At 37.5% G+C, this 21,481-nt stretch overlaps 1 protein-coding gene across 2 annotated transcripts; it reads right to left on the bottom strand.

The window, feature by feature from the left end:
- Positions 1-25: 25 nt before the first annotated feature.
- LOC109072054 (puromycin-sensitive aminopeptidase) lies at positions 26-21,252 on the bottom strand. Of its 2 annotated transcripts, none has more exons than XM_042766125.1 (23): positions 21,106-21,252; positions 13,291-13,375; positions 13,064-13,141; positions 12,736-12,857; positions 11,244-11,351; positions 10,632-10,832; positions 9,763-9,859; positions 9,644-9,677; positions 9,284-9,398; positions 9,003-9,167; positions 8,656-8,760; positions 8,395-8,455; positions 7,284-7,393; positions 6,893-6,956; positions 6,641-6,780; positions 6,361-6,495; positions 5,313-5,532; positions 4,340-4,482; positions 3,590-3,646; positions 3,394-3,501; positions 2,656-2,811; positions 2,486-2,533; positions 26-1,589 (listed from the first exon to the last, which is right to left on the bottom strand). In XM_042766125.1, the coding sequence occupies exons 2-23, from the start codon at positions 13,346-13,348 to the stop codon at positions 1,443-1,445; spliced, it is 2,472 nt and encodes an 823-aa protein (XP_042622059.1). In that variant the 5' UTR covers positions 13,349-13,375; positions 21,106-21,252; the 3' UTR covers positions 26-1,442. The 2 variants fall into 2 exon arrangements, with proteins under 2 accessions (XP_042622059.1, XP_042622058.1); XM_042766124.1 differs by lacking the exon at positions 21,106-21,252 and adding an exon at positions 15,847-16,174.
- Positions 21,253-21,481: the final 229 nt, after the last annotated feature.

The following is a 21,481-nucleotide window of genomic DNA, read 5'->3' as shown; positions in this document are numbered from 1 at the left end:
GTGAACACAAGCTCCCAACAGAAAATCTGTGCACACACAGGAAAACTTTAATCGTTACATCTGTGCGTCAGTGTCCCAAAACGGAGCATCTGTGATGCTGATAAAACCAAAGTCCTCGTCTTTCCTCCTGCTGTACCTGCTGCACATGATTTAAATCATTATTTGCATGTATATTCGTAAGTGATGTGTTTTTGAAACACTCATTTGAACAGTGGCATAGTCTACATTTAAGGGATACATCTTCATCTGTATATAGTTTACAAAATGCACACAAATATAAGAGCTTGAGGAGTCATACCTTACATGTACAAAACCAACACAGCATTCCCACAATGCAGTTGTGCCCATTGTTTCTCTTTTTTTCTCATCTTCTTTAATGAACATCAATTGTATTTTTAAACAAAAGCACATTTCAGGGAAAGATTTAGACAGAATCTAATGATCACGAACTCTGCGTTGGGCATCATATCTGATATTAAAATCTCTGTTGGTTTGATGTTCAACAACGCTAATATGAGCCCATTGCATCTCAGCTTGTCAGCGGATAATCATTTCCCAATTTAAGGCCTCTGAGTTTGAAACCAGGTTGAATCATGATTTTTTTTTTTTGAGGGGGGACCAAACTTGAAACTAGAATGCTATTTTTGATTTCTACAACAGCAAAATAATCAATACATCTTATAAAATGTTTCTTTAACAGCTTTGCGTTCATTTCTTTCGCAGGTTCTGGAGGTATTAACCACTGGAAGTGCCACAGAAAAGGTGATAGTGACGTACAGGAGACAAGGGCAAAGATCAGAGATAATACTTTTGTATATATATAACCACATTTCAGATTAATTGGAGGTCTCAGATCTAATGCTTGCAGTTTACAATATACACACAGTACCATGCTTAGGTGTCTTCAGTCCTAACCAATACTAACCATGGGATTCAGAGCCGTTACCACGGAGTCTGTTCAGTCAGCAGTGCATCCCAACCTTTAACCCCCATTCTGCCCAGTCACGCCGCAGAGGATTATGGGTAAAATGTGTATACAGCGAAATACTAATAAAACAGGAGATCATCATCAGAACAAAAGAAAACACAAACGAATTTAAAAGTGAGGATAGCAACATCATGCTTGTTTTTTCTATCTGTGAATGTAAGGAAAGAGAGATGATTGTGTAATGATTCCACTGTAAGAGAGGAGTGCCATACTGAGGAAACCACGTGTGTACATGCATTACCAGCTCATCAAATCTCTCGCGTCTCAGTCACAGCTCTGCTCGAGTGCACTAGCTGAATCACAGTCTCACAGGTTCCTAGTCTCGCTTCTCTTTACTGACTCTTGGGTAATTCTTAAGATGGAGTTGCAGTTCTGTAATCGTTTCTGATTTCGCTGAAGATGATGCTCGGTTCGGAGTGAGTGAGCAGGTCAGGGAGGGGTCAGAGTTCAGAGGTCAGACGGGGGGCGCTTTCCTCTGCAGCAGGTACTGGTGGATGTCTTCTGCGTCTCTCTTGAGCCAGGCAGCGTTCAGGAGAATGTTCTCGCAGCACTGCTGTACCGTGCGCTCGGCCGCTGGCGCGTGATGACTTTCAAAGAAGCTCTGAAAAACAACCAACATCCCTGTTAAAGAACAGCAACCTGTGCTGGTTATCAGTCTCTTTTCAAACTCATGCATGTGGATCACAGTACACTGAACGGGATATCTATTCTTTCATCATTTAAAACCAAACAAACATATTTCAGGTTTTGTTTGAAATGTTTGCTTGCATTATATTTAAAAAAAATGCAGTGAAAACAGTGATATTGTGAAATATTAATATCATTCAAAATGACATATACATAAAATGACCATTAATATATTTTAAAATGCAATTTACTTCCGTGATTCTCCAGATTCTTTGATGGATAGAAAGTTCAAAAGAACAGCAATTATTTGAAATAGAACAAAAATAAACTGATAGTTCACCTTCAGTTGCTGGTCCCCTTTGACTTCCATAGTTTTTTTTTCTTTTTTTTCCCCATACTATGGAAGTCAATGGGGACCAGCAACAGAAGGTGAACTATCCCTTTAACATTATAAATGTGTTTATGGTCACTTTGATCAATTTAATGTATCCTTGCTCAATAATTTCTTTTAAAACCCCAAACTTTTGAATGGAAGTGTATATTAATTAGCCAAAAAAAAAATAATTTAGAATGATTCACTAATGAACTTAAGATTTGTTAACTGGTTCCACTTATTCACACACACACACACACACACACACACACACACACACACACACACACACACACACACACACACACACACACACACACACACAAATCCAACAAAAATAAACAATTTGCTTATAACCTTACGGTTTTGCAAGCAAGTTCTATTCTGCCTAAGTGTGCTATCTAGTCTACATAATATTTTAGAGCAGAAAATAACTAGAAAATATATATTACATTCACTCGTCTGTCTAAAATGGCTTTTTAAGTGACAATGCTCACCTTAACTTCAGCAGCCATTTTATCTATTGCAAACCCATCCGCTGTCAGCTGCAGTGAAGAAACAAAATGAACAACGATCAAAACTGCATGCATATATTCATGATTCACAATCAATAAATTCGGTCTGCTACTATATTTCCCATCTTAATTGTGTATTGCACTTATTTCACCTTGATGAGTCTTGATATGAGGAAGCCGCCCTGGTAACGGTTATGAAGTTCTTCCCAGTTGTCCTTAACAAATTTCCATGCAGCTTTGCGCCCCTGTTTGCTGCTTCCAGCTACGCCCCCGATTACAGACACTGTGTCCTGGGGACGAACCTCCTCCTAAAAATACCACAGCCACACTCAGCGTCACTGTTCACACTTCTGGAGATTTTGAATTCCCACAGACTCAGATTAGAGCATATCAGATAAGATTTCTAGTGAGAATGTTAATTCAAAGATGAGAGTGATGAAAATGGTGCTTTATCGATCTCTTGAGGAAAAGTGATGCTTTGCAGGGACAGAAATAATACTGGTCCTTTAATACATATAATAATATCATTAAATAAATGAATCCAACAATATTTAAAATCTCTGTATATATATATATATATATATATATATATATATATATATATATATATATATATATATATATATATATATATATATATATATATATATATATATATACACACACACACACACACACATATGACATCTTTCTTCTTTGGTGTGAAATATGATAGAGACATATAATTGACAGGTTTGGCATAATTCACCCCCAAAAAACTTGACTGTTTCCCGTCGTTCCCTTTATCCATTCAAACATTTCACACTCTTGCAAAGTGTGTTTCTGGTGCTTTAAAAGTTTCCACAGTCTGACCTATTTTCTACAGTAAGTGTGTGGGTGTACTTTCGTACCGACAGGGCAAAGTTAAGCACTCTCTGGATGAGGTCAGGGGCGGGAATGGCTCCCAGCACTCTCTCGATGCGGTTCTTCTCCTCCTGCATGTCTGCCTGCTTATGAAGCTGAACACAGAACACGAGAGATGCATTTTATTCATCTACAGCTTCAAGGCTGTCGCTGTGTAATGTTCAGACACGTGCTAACTATCACCTTGAGCATGGTGTCAAGCGTTGTGCTGTCTCCGTGCTTCAGAACTGTTAGGTACACCTAAAGGGAATGCAGAAACACCTACGTTTACAGGGACATGTTGAGCCAATACCAATAAAAACTACAGGAACAACATCAGCTGATAAACATGTCCAGTAACACTTTATTTTATATATGTACTTACTATTATAATAACAATTAACATGCATAATTTCATGCAAGTAATCCTAAAACAAACCCTAATCCTAACCATATAGGAAGTACATGTAGTTAATTAATATTATTCAGTACTATTACTGCATAATTACACCAACAAGCACACCTTAAAATAAAGTGTAACCACATGTCCTAATAAAACTGCTAAGGTGTAGATAATAGTACTAGTGGTGCACCAAAATACACATTGTCAGCCGAAAACAAAACCAAACATTTAGAACCATATTAATATTACCCAAAATATTTAACTGGCTTATAATTGTATTAACATAAACAAAAAAACAAGAACTGTTCAATACTAAATGGATACTGTTATTCCAGCACTAGTGTCCTCACAGCTGATATGTTCACCTGTTGTAGTTTATCCATGTCTGTGCAAAATAAACACTAAGACGGTCAACACCACCATCCAGAAAAAAAAAAAAAAAAAACGCTTATTTTTGATCACCAAAATGTCAGTTGTCCAAATTTTGGTGCATCACTGGTACCCTGATGCAAATGTGTGTGTATTATAAGCAGAAATGCAAGACGACTCACTGGACTCCTGAGGTCTGCAGGCAGGGTCTGTTTACCCTCCACATGTTCTTTGAATCTCCGCCGGGCCTCTTCCAGAGTGGCCTTATGCCCCGCTTTACCCAGCTTCCCCAGTACCAGACCCCGCAGCAGGGCGTCCAAATGTCCTGAACAAGAGACGGGGAGAAGAGCAACCACGTCATTTGAAATACAACATTGATATCACTGATTACAATGGATATTATACAATATAAGATATTTGTCAATGACTCTCAGGATCTGTAGCGCTTATCTATAACATCAGATCTTTACATCTTTCAAGTAGTTATATTTACATATTTTTATATTTTATATTTAAATAAGAAATGCTTGAATGCTACCTGTCATTTTTAAATGTACAAATACATTTATTCATGGTTATTATTTACATTTATTTACTAATATTTATATTTAATTAATATTTACATGAATTTAACTTCTTAAATAAATCAATAACATATTTGTTTTTAAGTTAGTATCAAAATTGGTATTGAAAATGCACAGTGCAATATCACTGTTCCTGTTATCTACTAAAAAAACCTTTGTATTTTGGTAACCCCAACCATATATTAAAAGCAGATGGTTATGACATCACATTTACATAACCAACACCCTTTCAACTTTCAATAACTTGACAGGAGCTCTGTCACTCATTGCACTCAGCCAATCATAACAGAGCTCATTTACATAGAGAACATATAAATACAGCCTGTGTAAATAGAAAAGGGCAAGAAACTGGTCATGTAAAAAAAAAAACTGATTGCCACAAAAGTGAAGAATATGACACCTTTAAAGGGATAGTTTACCCAAATATGGAATACAATGGAAGTCAATGGCCTCTTCAAAATAACATATTTTTATGTTCCACAGATTAAAGAAAGTCAAAGAGGTTTGGAATGACATGAGGGTGACTCTTTATGACAGAATGTTTATATGCATTTTGAGTTCTGGCTCTCACCCTCTCCGGTTTTGCTGTCCCAGCCCAGCTTCATGCCGATAGGTGTGAAGAGATCTCGGATGAACTCCTGGATGTCCTCGTGGAAATCAGTGTGTGAGAGCAGAGAGGACAGAACACCCAGATTACAGCTCAGGTCACTCCACACCGTGTAGTTTGGCTCATTCACAAATGCTTCCATCACCTTCAACACCTCCACAGTACTGATCATACCTGCTCGAGCCTGAGGGCATAACAGAGACAGAGACAGCACAACACTATTAAAGACGGACGGTCGTAATGGATGGAGACGAGAAACAGAAACGAATAATGATATTGTTGAAATTGCTTTTCTTAAAAAACATTTCAGCAACACTGACCACAAAGATAGCAAAATTGGAAAAAAAAGATTTGTAGCCTATAAAAGAGCTCAGTGAAACACCAATACTAAAACACTCAGACAAGCACACACTTTATAATCAGCCAAATTTTAAGAAAAAAAAAAAGGCAATTTAATACATTAAACATTCTGTCTTAGCCTCAAGTTGTTGCAAACCTGTATCAGTTTCTTCCTTCTGCTGAACATACACGATATGTGTGTAAGCAAACAGTTGCTGGTCCCAATTAACTTCTATAGTATGGAAACATAAATACTATTGAAATCAATGGAGGTCAGCAGAAGAAAGAAACTCATACAGGTTTAGAACTTGAGGGAGTAGATGATGATAGAATTGACATTTTAAGTAAACTATTTCTTTTGTCCTATATAAATAATTTTTCATTATTATAAAAAAATCTACAGATATGTTCCAATAGATATTACAAATAACACCATCCTCTACACCTTTATTGTTTCAGCAAAATGCCCACTTAACACTTCTCAGTTTCCATACGGGTTTGTTTGTTTGTTTTTCTGTTGGAGTCTCAAAAGAACCTGACTTCCACAAGACTGTGTAACTTGACACTTCACTCAAGTCTTAACCATCAATACTTGAGACTTGACTCAAGTGGAGATCTGAGCCTCTACTCTGACTTGCAAAACACTGATTCAGATGCATGTGTGGCGTCTCACCAGGGAGAAGAGGTCGTTTTGCAGACCCAGGCGGTCCACAGGCAGCAGTGTGAGGTCTCGGATACCAGGCAGCAAACTTTCCAGCATGGTTGTGCTGTATTGTATCCTGTAGAATCCCACGGTACCGGGATTAATCTGCACATGGAAGAAGATGCACGTTTTTATACATGCACATAAGACCGATCGTCAATCTCTGATGTCATTTCAATCTTCAGAGTTCATTGAGATTTACATTATAAATAGCCTTTTCCATGAAATGCATAAAACACAGCAATCTGACCTTGAGCCAATGGTCTGGTGCAATGTTGGTGATGTTAACTGTGGTTTCAGGCTGGTCCAGCAGAACCTTCATCTTGGTGCAGCTCGGGTCCTCACTGGTGCAGATGCTGATGGGAACCATCCAATTGGGGCAGTTCTCATCTAGCACATAAAAACAGATATTAGGGTATAACGGGGTCAGAAAAAGACAAATAAATAAATAGTTAAAGTCAGCAGATCCAGTAGTTTAACTGCTCTTTTATTTTGCATGTACCATTACGTGGTCCGCTAGCACAGAACTTCTTCTGAGAGATTTTCAGCACACGGTCACTGCCATGCTGGAGGACAAAAAAAAAAAAATATTAGTTCAGCTCTGATTAAATCTGGTATTGCCAAGACAACAGTTGTTATTACCAGATGCTCCCTGAGAAGCTCACAGTCCATCTCAGCAAGAATTCTCAATACCCCGAGGGGTATTCAAATTATTTTTGAAACTTCAGGGGAAAAAACATCCAGATAAAAAAAACAAAAAAAACACACACACACACACACACACACACACACACACACACACACACACACACACACACACAATCCCACAGTGCCGGGTCGGATCAAAACAAAACACAAAATAAAACCAAACCAAACAAGTTTGTAAATGTTACCTGCTCTTGATCCACTACTATAATCGGGAAGCCCATTTGTTTGGTCCAGGAATTCATCACTGCGGCAATAGGCTTCCCACTTGCTTGCTCCAAACACTCCCAAAGGTCCTCTGGGATAGAGAAAGAGAGACGTTACACCCGCTATTTCTGGCTACACAACAATTAACAAAGCATAATAACAACACTGGTGCATGATCACACATCCACCCACAACACTGCCGCCACATACTATGTTGTGTCAGAATTACAATGTAACACACTATGTAATTACTACAGCTGTAATCCTTGTTGTTTGGATCGGATTGTGGCAGTAAGCTCAATCATTTCCTCATGGAGACATTTTCCTACATACACTGAGCACAAGTGAAAATTAATGTTTTTATTAAAAAAAAGATTAAATTACTGCACTCTACAAACACTGGGTGTGTAGATCAAGCTAAACACTGAATGTTAGAAACATCATCCCACATTTATCCAGTGAAACTGATGCACAGGTCACTCTGGAAGCTTTCCACAGTTTAAGAAAGCTGCTAGGACTGTCACAATCATCAGTTTAGACTGATGAGCAACTGTCATAAAAATAATTGTGATTTGCAACATAATTGAGTTTTGTTCATGTCAAATACAGTCTAAGCCTATAACAAACAGACTTTAGAATCTCTTTTATTCATATCTAATGTTGCAATGAAATGGAAGTAGTGACAGATGTTATGTAATGTAGTGACATAAGTAATGTAATGCACATCTGAGTGTAACAGATCATTGAAAAAGAAAAATGTAGGATGGTGACTCGGGTATATATATATATATATATATATATATATATATATATATATATATATATATATATATATATATATATAACATCAAACAACTCAGATTTGTCTGTTTTTTAATGCCGTCTTATTCAAATTTAAAATAGAAACTATAAGACATCTAAAAATTCAAAACAAAAAATTGTGAAGAGGCAGTTACGTGTATACTCATAATAAGCCTAAACACTTTAATAAAAAATCTTGGGTTTACAAGGTTATTGGACTGTTTAATCACCAAGATAAAAATTATTAGAGGGTCAAAGCTTAGCTACACAAAGACTGTCGCGTTAACTTACCAGTAGATGCATTTTTGTGCTGAAATTTCAAAAGGTAAGCATTCATTCCCTTTCTAAAATCCTAAAAGAAAGATAATTTAATCAGAAATTATTCCAAATCAAAACTGTAAAGAATCTTTAAGTCAGTATTAACAAGGGCTGGTCATCTATCAGATTCATCATAGACTCCATACATACTCCTGGGAGACCCACATCGACCACCTGTCTGACAGATTTACACTGTGAACGTCTCTCTGCAGCTGGCTGAACGTGACCTCTCACCTCATCGCCAATGTAGTTATGCAGCATGCGAATGACAGAGGCCCCTTTGCTGTATGATATGGCATCGAATATTTCATCCACTTCTGACGGGTGTCCGACATCAACCTACGATTTAAAACACACACGCGCTCTGAAACATGACTCAGAGATCAATATTTCCTCAGGCTAAATCTGGGTCTGGAATTTAAATGCTGTAAGTGATATGGCTGAGTAAACAAACAGACTGACAAATAAAGTGCAAATCAAAACTTGCTGCTATCAACACAAACACCTAAAAGCAACAAATACCAGAGACACACACTGTGAGATCGGGGGTAATGAGAGAGATGCACTCATCTGTTGCAGACCTCAATAGGGTGGCTGTTATCTAACGCATCCAGGTCCAGAGCTCTAGTGTAGTCCGCAGATACAAACTGGGTCCAGATGTCATACTCGGGGAAACAGTGGTCCACACAAAGGTACTCGATCCAAGATGCAAAACCTTCATTAAGCCACAAATGAGTCCACCATTCCTGCAGCAACAGACATTTTCTGAGCACCCTGAATAACACAGTTACATTCAAATACCACTGTGACCTACAAAAACTATAAGTGGCGTACCTACCACACTGAACATCTGAACACTCACCATGGTAACCAGGTTCCCAAACCACTGATGTGCCAGCTCGTGGCCGACTACCAGGGCGACCCACTGCCGGGACGATGCACACGAGTTCTTTGGGTCGATCAGCAGAGCCGTCTCCCTGTGAGGGGATGAACACAACATTAAAAAAAAAAAAAAAAAAAGACAATAAAAACTACATAAGAACAGAGTGCAGAACATAATGTGGTTCATATTGTTGAGGTATGGCTGGGGATTAACATGCTACCAAGATAGATTAAATATTAATGAGGTTCTCCTGAATGGCTGCTTTCAAAAACACAAGGTTTTTGTTTTGTCAACTCTCAAGTTTGCCATTTAATCATTTGATTTAAAATGATTTATCACCTGTAAGTAACAAGGCCCCAGTTTTCCATGGCACCTACAGGACGCAAGAGCACCAAAGGTTAAAACTGAATATAACAATGTCTATGAGCCGTTTAATAATTCAAGAAAATGATACTAACCAGCAGCAAAATCAGCAATAGCAATTAGATCAATTTTAGGCAACGGATAAGGAACACTGAAATAATCTTTATAGAATGGAAGGGTCTTTGTGGCAACCTGAAAAAAATAAAATAAAAACTTTTTTTACAAGTGAATACTTTCACACACACAAAAAAAAAAAAGTGTTATTATAATCATGCTAGCATTAAGTAAAAAATAAAATAAAATTATAAATTGTCAGCTTACGGTATAAACATCATATTGTTAATAATATTACAAAAAAAATAATGTTTTAAATATATATATATATATATATATATATATATATATATATATATATATATATATATATATATATATATATATATATATATACACACACTACAGCTCAAAAGTTTGGGGTCAGTAAAGTCTCTTATACTCACCAAGTCTGATTTGAAAATACATTAAAACACTGCAAAATATTATTACATTTTAAAATAACAGTTTTCTATTATCAATGTTAATACTTTTTTGAAATTTAGTAAATTTTTCTTAATGTTAGACTATTATTATTATTATTATGGTTTTTGTTTTATTTAAGGAAGTGATTATTTTGAACAATATTTACGTTCATTTTTTCGATCAATTTGAGGCATCCTTTTTTCAATACTTTCTTAATATAAATAAATAAATAAAATATTGTACTGACTCCAAACTTTTGAATAGTAGTGTTTATTTTTAATCAGATGTTTTGAAATAAAACATTAAAAATATAATTTTTTTCAAATATTATTAGGTTTGTAAAAAAAAAAAATTCTGCTGTTTGGACTACAAATATCTAAACCAATTTAAATTTTAAATGCCAAAATATGCAAACAGTCACAAACTGAGAGAGCAGTTCTCATACCTCCAGTGCAAATTTCCCCTGCTCTGCCTTTCCGACAGGTGTGTACACACGGACCGTCACACCATCTGATGACTGACTCTCCACAAAGTCATACTCGCCAATGACAAACGCCACCAGGTAGGTGGACATGATGGGTGTAGTGGCAAACTTCACCTCCACCAGACTGTGATCCTCTGGATATGGCTTTCGATCAACAACATTCTGCACAGAAATAGGAAATTCAGGTTCAATTTGCAGCTTTTTCGGGCCTCAGTGTGGAAGGGGCAGTTTGACTGACATGTAAATAAACTGTGGTTGGTCACTTTACATGTAAATTGATGAAACCACAAAAACAAATAACTTCCTAAGAATGATAAAAACAGCAGTAGAAGTTATTAAATCAATACAGTGGTACAAAATTCATTTTCAAAAGAGAGAAGGAATGTGACTGGTACACGTCCCAGGTCAAAACTTGTGCGCCGTATGTGCATGACTCAGAGAATGTACATCACCTCTGGGCCTGTGTTAGATAATGCACACGTCTGACAGTAATGTGAATCAACTCATTTAGGGACGTTTGTTTCCAGAGGGAAAGATTTAAAAAAAAAAAAACGAAAAAAAATCGAGACGTACCATATTTGACAAGGCTATTCTGTCCTTTGGGATGATAAGGGTGATGTCAAAAGTGGCTTTGATAGCGGGTTCGTCCCAGCAAGGGAAAGCTCGACGTGCGTCCGTGGCCTGGAGGTGAGAGACAGCGAGATGGGAAGAGAGGACTCAGGGTTAGCCTGGGTTGCAGTGATTTAAACACGTGCAGGGATATTTGCATGGCATCAAAAACCACAGATGCACAAAAACACTCTATTCTGATTCTTTCGTTTTTTTTCTCCATATGGACCAATCAGGTCAGCAGTTTGGATTTTTATTTGCCATGCCAACATTTTCACTGGCCCAGTGACAAAAGAATTTGGTCTATTTTTATGCAGTGTTTTTATTTCTTATTTTTGTTTCATTCTTCATTAAATTCACAAAACATTTTGGTTGGCAGTTTTTTTAAAGAAAAAAAGAAAAGAAAATGCAACAAGCTGGAAAACATACAGCTGTTATATAACTCCATAAACAAAACACACTTTTGCTAGTAAACATTAGGCCTAAATCCAAAACACTGCCCTGCCAACATTTTTACTGGCCCAGTGACAAAACATTTTATACTATTTTTATTTTTGCAATTATCACATATACATATATAATTACTTCTATTATTATTACTATATATTATTGCCATTATATAAATGTTTTGGTTATCATTTTTTAGTCCTTTTTTTAGAAAATATGCAATAACTGATTAAATAACACACATAAGACTGACTATAAAAAGTATTTTTGCAATGTCTATGTTAGTCAGCTAGATAACATTACCTTGCAGACAAATAAATCAGCAAAATGTACAACAGCATTGATTACATCACTGAAAACCAAACAATTAGCCTTGACAAGGCATAATAATGGATGTACAAGATCAATGCATGTAAATTTTTCAGTGGCAACGCAGCACTAAACCAAAAGGACCAATTACTTTTCCATCAACTCTCTCACGCTGGCCCCGAGCCAACGGAAGCATCCTTATCATTGAGCCCTGATCAAGTTATCTTCATCTTTAAGTTAAGAGGCTAAACCTTCAGTTAATTACCTCTTCCACATTAAAATCTATCAAGTACAAATATAATAAGCTGGAGTATCTAAATTACTTGGATTAATGGATTTGTATTTGTAAGCATCATAGTGGAACACACAAATATATTTAAATGGTACAATGCACATGTCATCAAAGGCCAAGCAACACATTACGTAACAGGTTTCATTTGACTACAATTTTACTTCTGCATGTCTCCATTATGAGTTCCTGTATAATAAATTGCTTGTTTTCCCTCATTTGCAAGTATAAAAGTGTATGCCGAATGATTATGTGAATGTGAAATCGTCTTTGTCGAGAGAAACGGTCAAGATCTCAAACGAATGACTGAGCAGGAAGAGGCATGACAAACGGCAGTGCTGAAGCAAACAGCGGCAGAGAAAGCCAACGAGCAAAGAAATGAATGAACCGAGTACTCTGATATGAATTTACCTCAAACTGTGTGACGGCAGCATAGCGGTTTTCTCCCGAAGGAGTCGTGTATTTACTCCGATAGAAGCCTTTCATTTTGTCATTCAGCTCTCCAACAAAGTCTATTTTCAATGATCCCGACCCTGAAAAACAAGACGCCCATGATTTAAAAAAAAAGGAACATAAAACAGAAGGACAGAGCAGGGAAGGGCCATTCATCTTTTAACAGGAAGCTGTTCAAGCCACCTCAATGCGACAATAAACCCACTATAGTTACACAACTAATTACACAGAGATTGTTGACATGAAAGCAGCAGGCTCCTTCCAGGACTATTTAGGAGGTCTTTACCTTTTTGCAGAATGCTGGGAAAACATAGGGTCACCTTCTCATCCTCGTTCTGATAGTTAAATCCTGTAGCGTTAATTTCTAAATGGACGGGGAGAAAATGAGCACAGTTAATCCTAAAAATAAACTATAAAGCATTTAATGCAGGTCGAACCAGCAATCAGGCAAAAGTCAAGCAAATACATCAACTAAATGTGGATTACGGTTGGTTTTCAGAGTTTGGCACTCACCTTCCCCCCCTTCAGGCACAAAAGAAGCAGTAATTATGTCTATATCAGCACAGTTCATCACAATCTGGTTTGTCCCTTGTGTAACCTGGAAAGAACAATGACATAGGCTTCAGTTTTAACATTTAAATGGGTCCGGTTGTTTCATGATCCCCAGTTCTCAGTGTTTGGTGTGTGGTTTCTTTTCTAGCAACACTTCATTGCCTTTCGCAAGCTTTGAAAACCTTCCTTTGTTTCATACTGTATCAGATGACAGCCATAAAAGTGGAACAATCTCACGTCACCTACATACAGTAGAGCCAATCACCGCAGGAAAATTCTTCCTGGTTTAGTAAATACTGAACAAGCCTCTTTTCTCCGACACAAAAAGAGAAATTTTATTAAGCAAGGATGCATTAAATTGATGAAAACTGATATTTAGGAGCATTTACAATGTTACAGAAGATTTCGAATTCAAATTAATGCTGTTTATTTGAACTTTCCATTCACTAAGGAATCCTGAAAAAAAAAGTATCAGTTTCCAAAATATTAACCAGCACAACTGTTTTCAACATTGATTGATAATAGCAAGAAATCAGCATATTAAATCAGCATATCAGAGTGATTTCTGAAGGATCATGTGACACTGAAGACTGGAGTAATGATGCTGAAAATTCAGCTTTGCATCACAGGAAAGTTATTACATTACTAAATAGAATAGCATACTAAAATAGAAAACAGCTCATTTAAAATGTTAATATTTCTCATTATTACTGTTGTATTGTATTTTTGATCATATAAATACAGCCTTGGTGAGAGTAAGAGACTTCTTGTAAATACACTAAAAAAAAAACTTTAAAGTTTTGGATGGTAGTGAAAGAACCCTGTGTCTTGGGATCCCTACTTCAGCCGTTTTTATCTCTGCTCATATCACAGCACATAAGATTTCCCTTTTCCTGTTTTGTTGTAGGAAATCTCCAGGAGTACGAGCAAATACGGCACACATGGAAAAAGAACCGCCTGAATCCTCGCGGCTTTGCTGAGGCTCAAGGGCCATCTCCTGCTGCTGCTATGAAATTCTGACGTGTGCATATATAATCAGATTATGAATAAAAAGAACAACAGTTTGCATGGCCTCTTATGTTGCAATAGGCTGTTTAAGACTGCATTTGTTGCATAACGCTGAAGTGAAACTTTCCCGGGATGATCAATAGCTTTCAGGCTCTCCTCTCCTCATGTCCATAAGCTAGTTTTCACAGACAAACACATCCCAGAATCAGTAAATGCACGGTTTTAAATATTTCCTCAACTGAACTATCATCGCACTTAATTTTCAGGGAATCAGATCCGAAATAATGATGCACATTGTGTTTAGAGGCTTGAATCTGCCAAGGTGAAGCTTTAGAGAGCACATGTGGCTTGTTGAAGCTGGATGTGACTTGGATGCAGTGAGTACACTCACTGGCTTTGTGACAATGGGGCTCATAAATGTAAGCCAATGACGGTCATGATGCGTGGGGCATTGTGGGGGATGTAGTTAATCTCATGCTCTAATAAGTCTTGGCATCACGACAACTTCAACTGCAAGGCGACTTTCATTAGACAGGGGTACAACATGACTTAACATGTAAAGCTGCTGGTCTATAAAAAGGCTCTACAAACAATCTTACGCAGCCCGGACCTAAATTTCGTCACATCTGGCCCGCACTGACCTCTATCATCTTCTGTCTGTTTACAGCATCAACCACAGTAATTTACCCAGTAGTAGTGATTGTTCTGATAAAAATCCCATACATACATACATACCAATATATATATATATAGAGAGAGAGAGAGAGATAAAGACACATATATACATCTGTATGTTACACACATATATAAATGATAGGTAGATACAGATATAGACAGATATGTTGCATTTAATCAGTATGAAAGACGTACCAAACTAATAATTAACCCCATATTTTGGAGGTTTTATATGGAAGTGCATTATTTTAAGTCACAAAGTCCATATTGCGCCTTACTGTTTCCTCGGGCAGTACACTGTGATTATGGTAAGCTATAAAGTATCATGTAAACTGTCAGACAAGGCTCAGAGTGACTCAGGAGCTTGAAGACGGGACTGATTCGCTGCCTCGGCCTTGTACCTGAAAACTATAACCTGGGAGGAGGTTAAATTACGACATATATGTTTGTATTTACGTGCTTCATGACAGCAGTCCTGCAGGCTAACGTGGTTAGCAGTGTGGCGCCAGTTAGCGCTTTAGCTTGCGGGGCAACTAACTGCTTATTTCTCTTTATTGCGAGAGGCAGACCTCAGAGGACAGCAGGTTTAAGTGTTTAACCTTAAACAACCAAATTGGAACATGCTGGAACTCGTAAATGTGAAAGACGTGGAGTGTAAAGCCTCTGTCTGGATCACTAGCAGGTAAGTTAGCTTGTTAGATTAGCAGCAGCAACAACAGTATCAGCGGTTATAAAAATGCAAAGTGAAAAACCAGGGTTAACACGAGCATGGCATGACCCTGGGGCCCTAAGCAGAGGGGAGAGAGGGGCTGCATGGCATCGGGTTCACATTACCTCCACAGCTGCCTCCAGTTTGCCCTCGAAGGTGAGGTCGATGAGGTCGGGCTTGAGGCGCAGCCCGTAGTTGACGGGGTAGACGTCAGTGGGCAACCGCACGAAGGGCCTCCGCTCGGGCATGCTGAATAATGTCGATACGCTGGCTAGCGAATTAAAACGGACTAGGAGTCTGCTTGCTTTAAGAGTCGGAGACACGGGCTTCGCTACTAGAGTCGGATTGCGGGGTAGGGCTAGCCGTATGACTGACAGAGACACACGACAACTCATGAAAAACAACATGCGAACCGTTGGAGATGGTCCTCGTTGTGCCCCGCCCCCTCTTCAGTTAGCGGTGTCCGGAGCTTTTCAGTGAATCGGTTGAAGTGGCTGAACTGACGTGAACCGAAAGAGTCGTTCACGAATCGGACTGAATCGGTTCACTGATTTTTCGCTGAGTGACCTAAAATATAGGCGAAAGGGTCTATTTTCAATAGCATAAACGTTTTAACAGTTCACATAGACGTTACTTTCAAACCAAACAGCTTTCTATTCGTCAGTGTGGCAAGCTTGATCTGTGAGGGGAAAACTAGTCATTTTTGTGAGATAATTTTACTTCCGCATCTGAAAACCGCCAAAACTGGAAGTGACGTAACGAGAGGGAGTGCGGTCCATAGGAAAACAATGGATTGCAATGACAGTTCGGACGGAATACAAAAAAATAACAGTATTCCGGTTATAATAAATGGAAATAAACCAGCTGTTTCAGATATCGAAAAAGCTGAAGTTTTAGCCAAAGCATTTGTAAAAGTACATAGTAATGATAATATCTCAGACAGTGTGAGAAGGCATAGAGATAATTGTTTAAGAGATAATCCAGAATTATTAGTTCATAGAGGATTATCAGGAAGTAGCCTATGGTAGATAATGATTTTTCCTTATATGAAATAAAAAGGGCCATGTTAGGGGCTAAGCAAACCTCCCCAGGGAAGGATGTGCTATGGTTAAGCATCTATCAGATACATCATTGTATATTTTGTTAAGGTTTTTTGATAGAATCTGGGATAAAGGGATATTACCGACAATTTGGAAACATGGGATTGTTATACCAACTGCAAAACCAGGAAAGAACCCTTCATTAGTTTCTAGTTACAGCCTTAACGTCTAATCTGTGTAAATTTAATTATGTTCTGGAAAATAAATGATATTTTTCTCCTTTCCAGGGGGTTTTTCGGAAAGGTTTGGCTGGATACTAAACCGACATTTGGACTTCATATACAAAAAATGTTGATAAATGCAAGAAAGTTTTAAATATTTTAAAATGTCTAGCTGGGGTGGATTGGGGGGGCCAGATATCATTCACTGAAGAGAATTTATTGTGCACGAATTAGGTCAACCATAGATTATGGATGTATAGTATATGGGTCTGCGTCCAAAACATTGCTGCATAAAGTAGAAATGATTCAGTCACAGGCATTATCAATATGTTGTGGTGCTATCAGGTCTACTCCTATTCCTGCCTTACAGGTAGAAATGAATGAAATGCCTCTTGATATCAGGAGAATAAAGCTAATGTTGAATTACTGGATATCAGTAAAGGGACATAATGATACTCATCCAATAACAAAAATGTTGGGAACATGAATCTGCCAGGCTTAATAGTTTTGGATGGATTGCAGAAGAGGAAGCTTTACTGAGAGGGATTATAAATGTAGAATTGAGACTGACAGTAGTAGTGTCACCCATGTCACCGTGTCTCTTCACTTTGCAATTAGTAGATCTTCATTTGCAAAAAATGATTAATGATAAAAACAGGGTAAAAACAATGGATGCAATGGTTATGCAGTATCTTGAGCAGAATTATAGTTAAATTATTACAGTTTTCACTGATAGATCTAAAGATCCAGAAACAGGTCGAGCATCAGCAGCAGTATATATCCCACATCATCAAGTTAAAATCAGTAAAAAGGTATCTGATCAAGTAGGGGTTTACACAACAGAGATGGCTGCAATATTGTTAGCTACCAGGTGGATGGAGGATTCTCCACCAATGAATGCGGTGATATGCTCAGATTCTTTCTCAGTATTATCACGTCTGATTAGTGGGAGATCCTCAAGACAAGATATTCTGTATGAAATGCTTTTAATATAAATATATATATATATATATATATATATACACACACATACATACATACATAATATATTATATATATACACACAGGAAGCAAGATATGTTTCCTTGGGAGTAGATGGAAATTAGGAAGTGGATCATCTAGTAAAGGAGGCGCTGAAATGTTCTTTTATAGAATTGAGTATTCCACTTTGTAAAGAAGTTAAGGCTATAATAAGAACGGCTATACAAGGCAATTGGCAAGTACAATGGAATGAGGAGGAAAGAGGAAGACATCTTTATCAGATTCAAAATAAAATTGGTGGTGAAAGAGGGTGTTGTGGCAGTAGAAGAGAAGACACCATCATTCGCAAGCTTCGACTTGAGCATACAGCTCTTAATTATTCCCTGTATAAACTGAACAAACATGAGTCTGGGAATTGCAGTCTATGTGGATTAGCAGAAACTGTAGAGCATGTATTAATATATTGCACTGCTTATCAAAATGAAAGGATAATCCTGGTGGAAGAGTTAAAAGGAAAGGGTATATGAAATATTACACTTAAATAAAAAAAATGCTGAATAATAGATTGGAAAGTTGTAGAGTATATAAAGCATTAATGAAATATTTCAGAAAGGTGCATCTGTTTAATAGGATTTAGAAGCCAATTTATTAATAGATTTTTTTCTTTCTTCTTGATCCATCAATGAATCACACTCCAGCTCAGTAGGCCAAGGGAATGCACCTTTTTGTTTGTTTGCCAAACGCCATAAAAAGCCAGAAGAAGAAAAAGACAGTTCGGACGCTGAGGAAATTTTAACTTTTTATTTACACTTACGACAGACCACAGATACAATTATGAGCCTGCTGTGCAGCCAAGAGAGCAGGGACAGGCCAGGATTAGACAGAACAAAGGTCAGAGGAGACAAATTGAGTTGTGTGAGTGATAGCTTGAAATTCCCAAGATGTGAAAATTCGGCGAACAGCACTAAATTTGACTAATGCTGCAAAAAAGTAGGATATTTTTATAGTCAAACAGCAAAAATAAAAATGTTTTAAATAAATATTATGCTAAATATTACATTAATAAAATATATTATTGAATGTTGTGATAAATAATAAACATTTTATTACATCGTAAAATCTTTGTAGCTGACAAGCAATTTTATTATTGTTGTAAATGCAAATTATATTAAAGGTCTAAATGAATTTGCTTTTATGAGCCGAATCTGCAAGAAATTAAAAAGACACTACAAAACATAATAGTAGCAATGTGTGCCAACATATGGCTTCATTTAAGTGTTTAGTTTTAGAGTTTGGACACAAAGCATGGAATATGCCACGTCATGACGCAAATTTAGCTTAATTCGCTTTCGAACGGATTCTTTCAAATGAACTGTTCAAAGGAATCGAATCGTCGAAATGAATTGGACTTCTCTCGGACAGGCAGCGAGAGAACAGAAAAAGCTTCAGCTACATATGCAATATATAAATTCAATCTACAGAGGGCGCGCCACGGCCAATGTTTTACTGGTTTTGATTAGAATATCATTACATTTTAAAATCGAATGTTATTTAATCACGCTTTTGATAGTTTTAATAAAAAAAAATGAAAAGGATAGGCTACATCTTTAACTCAGCTGTTTTCCATACTACATCAGCTCGAAAAAACATATATGCACGAGCACAAATGTGCTATTGATTTTATCCAGCAGTACATACAGTAGTAATACGGTGTTTCTTTCTTGAATGAATCAGTTTTTGAATCAGTTTTTGAACGAATCAAGTGAGCCAGTGATTCAAGGCCCATCTGAGTCCCAATGTGCATACTATCCAGCCTGTCTGCTCTAAATAGTATTGAAAATTACTAATATCACATAGAATTTAGGATGGATATTATGCACATTGGGACGCAGCTTGTTACGTTTATAATCAAATCGGGCGTTTTGAACGAGTCATTTGATTTGAATAATTCAATAAATAATTCATCAAAACAAGGGTTTGCTGCCACCTATTGATGGTTTTATTGTCATCATTATACATGACGGGCCTAAACCAGCCAAAGTTTCAGCACAAAAGCACATTTGGCAAAATATTATTTAATTACCAGTATTGACAAAAATTCCTCCATTTCAGGCCCAAGAAGGGAATAAAAGCTTATTAATATTATTTCATTTAATAAGGCACATTTTTCATTAAATTAAAACCTTTTTAAAAATTACATTTTTTGTAATCATTATGTAAAATTAGCTGCAGGACCCACACAAACCCCTCCAAAAAGAAATTGCACACACCATCCTCCCTGAATTTTAGAGAGGAGTTATTTTGTGAGCCTCTGTTTTCTGACATAACACATAATAAAAAGGGATGATTGTGCAGATATTGTAACTTTGGACAAGTGGTGAACCGGCCTAGACTGGACAGTTTGAGTTAGAGACTCCAAACGTGCTATGTTTAATGTTGAGACGGTTCTCTATCAGTGTGCCAAATTTCTCAACTTTCCTGAAAGCGGTTCTATGGGCTGCTATAGAGTCAAGAGCAGAAGATGAAGAAGAAGAAGAACGCCAACGGATAGGCTACAATAGGTGCCTATGTAATTGGCCCTTAATTATCCCTCATAGTATAAATAAGACTGTTTATATACTTTAGAGCAGGGGTTTTCGACCTTTTAGGACACCCCCCCCCCCCCCCCCTTTCTCTTTTTGATTAACATTATTTACATAAGAAATGCACGGATCCGTTATACTGATGTACATTTGTTAGTTTTCTTTTACTGTTTACGTCCACATAAAACAACCGACTGTGCTTACAAGGATACTTGTCGAGACAGCCGTTTGGTCTTCACCTGCTGTCTGAGAAGACTATCTGTTAGTGCACTTCAGATGTGTGCGCGCGGTGCGCATGGGAAACGCTCTATCAAAGCGCGTGAGTACCGCATTGAGATGTCTTGGGCTTAAATGGCTTAAAAATTACTTTAATGTTTAAACCGACGAGACTTAAAACACGTGAGAATGAAAAAAATTCTTAAGGAAACAGCACTGGTCTAATAGTTTTGGGGGGCTAAGGTGACAGATGGGGGACTGAAATCTACCTAAAAAGGGTTTAGAACCGCCCCTGAGTATAGCGTGCGTAATTATACTGAAACATAAATATATGACCAGTTTACCTGATTCAGTGTGATGGCTGAGCCTGTTTCTGAGATAACAACATGCCAATCCGTGGTGGGATTTCCGACACAGCTAACCGTCAATCATCTTGGAGATACTCTTGTTGTCATCTTTTACACTGTCAATAAGCGTGACTGATACTCGAGCAAACTCTGCTCCAGCCGTGGACTAGCAGTGGAAGTCAGATCGCCCCCTAGTGGATGGATAAAGATTTGCTAACTCATGTTCATAAATCCTCAAGGGAACGTCTCTGAATTAACTGATGCTCGAGCCCCCCGGTTGAAAAACCCTGCTTTAGTTTAGAGCACGGTTCTTGAGAAAATTCAGACTGGCCTCATTTTGGTTAAACAGCGCCTCCAGCTGGTCATGGAATGC

The sequence above is a fragment of the Cyprinus carpio genome, chromosome A11 (assembly GCF_018340385.1).
Source record: "Cyprinus carpio isolate SPL01 chromosome A11, ASM1834038v1, whole genome shotgun sequence".
In the NCBI taxonomy this organism is placed as follows: domain Eukaryota; kingdom Metazoa; phylum Chordata; class Actinopteri; order Cypriniformes; family Cyprinidae; genus Cyprinus; species Cyprinus carpio.
The sequence above is the reverse complement of the archived record's forward strand: the minus strand, read 5'-3'. Positions and strand labels throughout refer to the sequence as shown.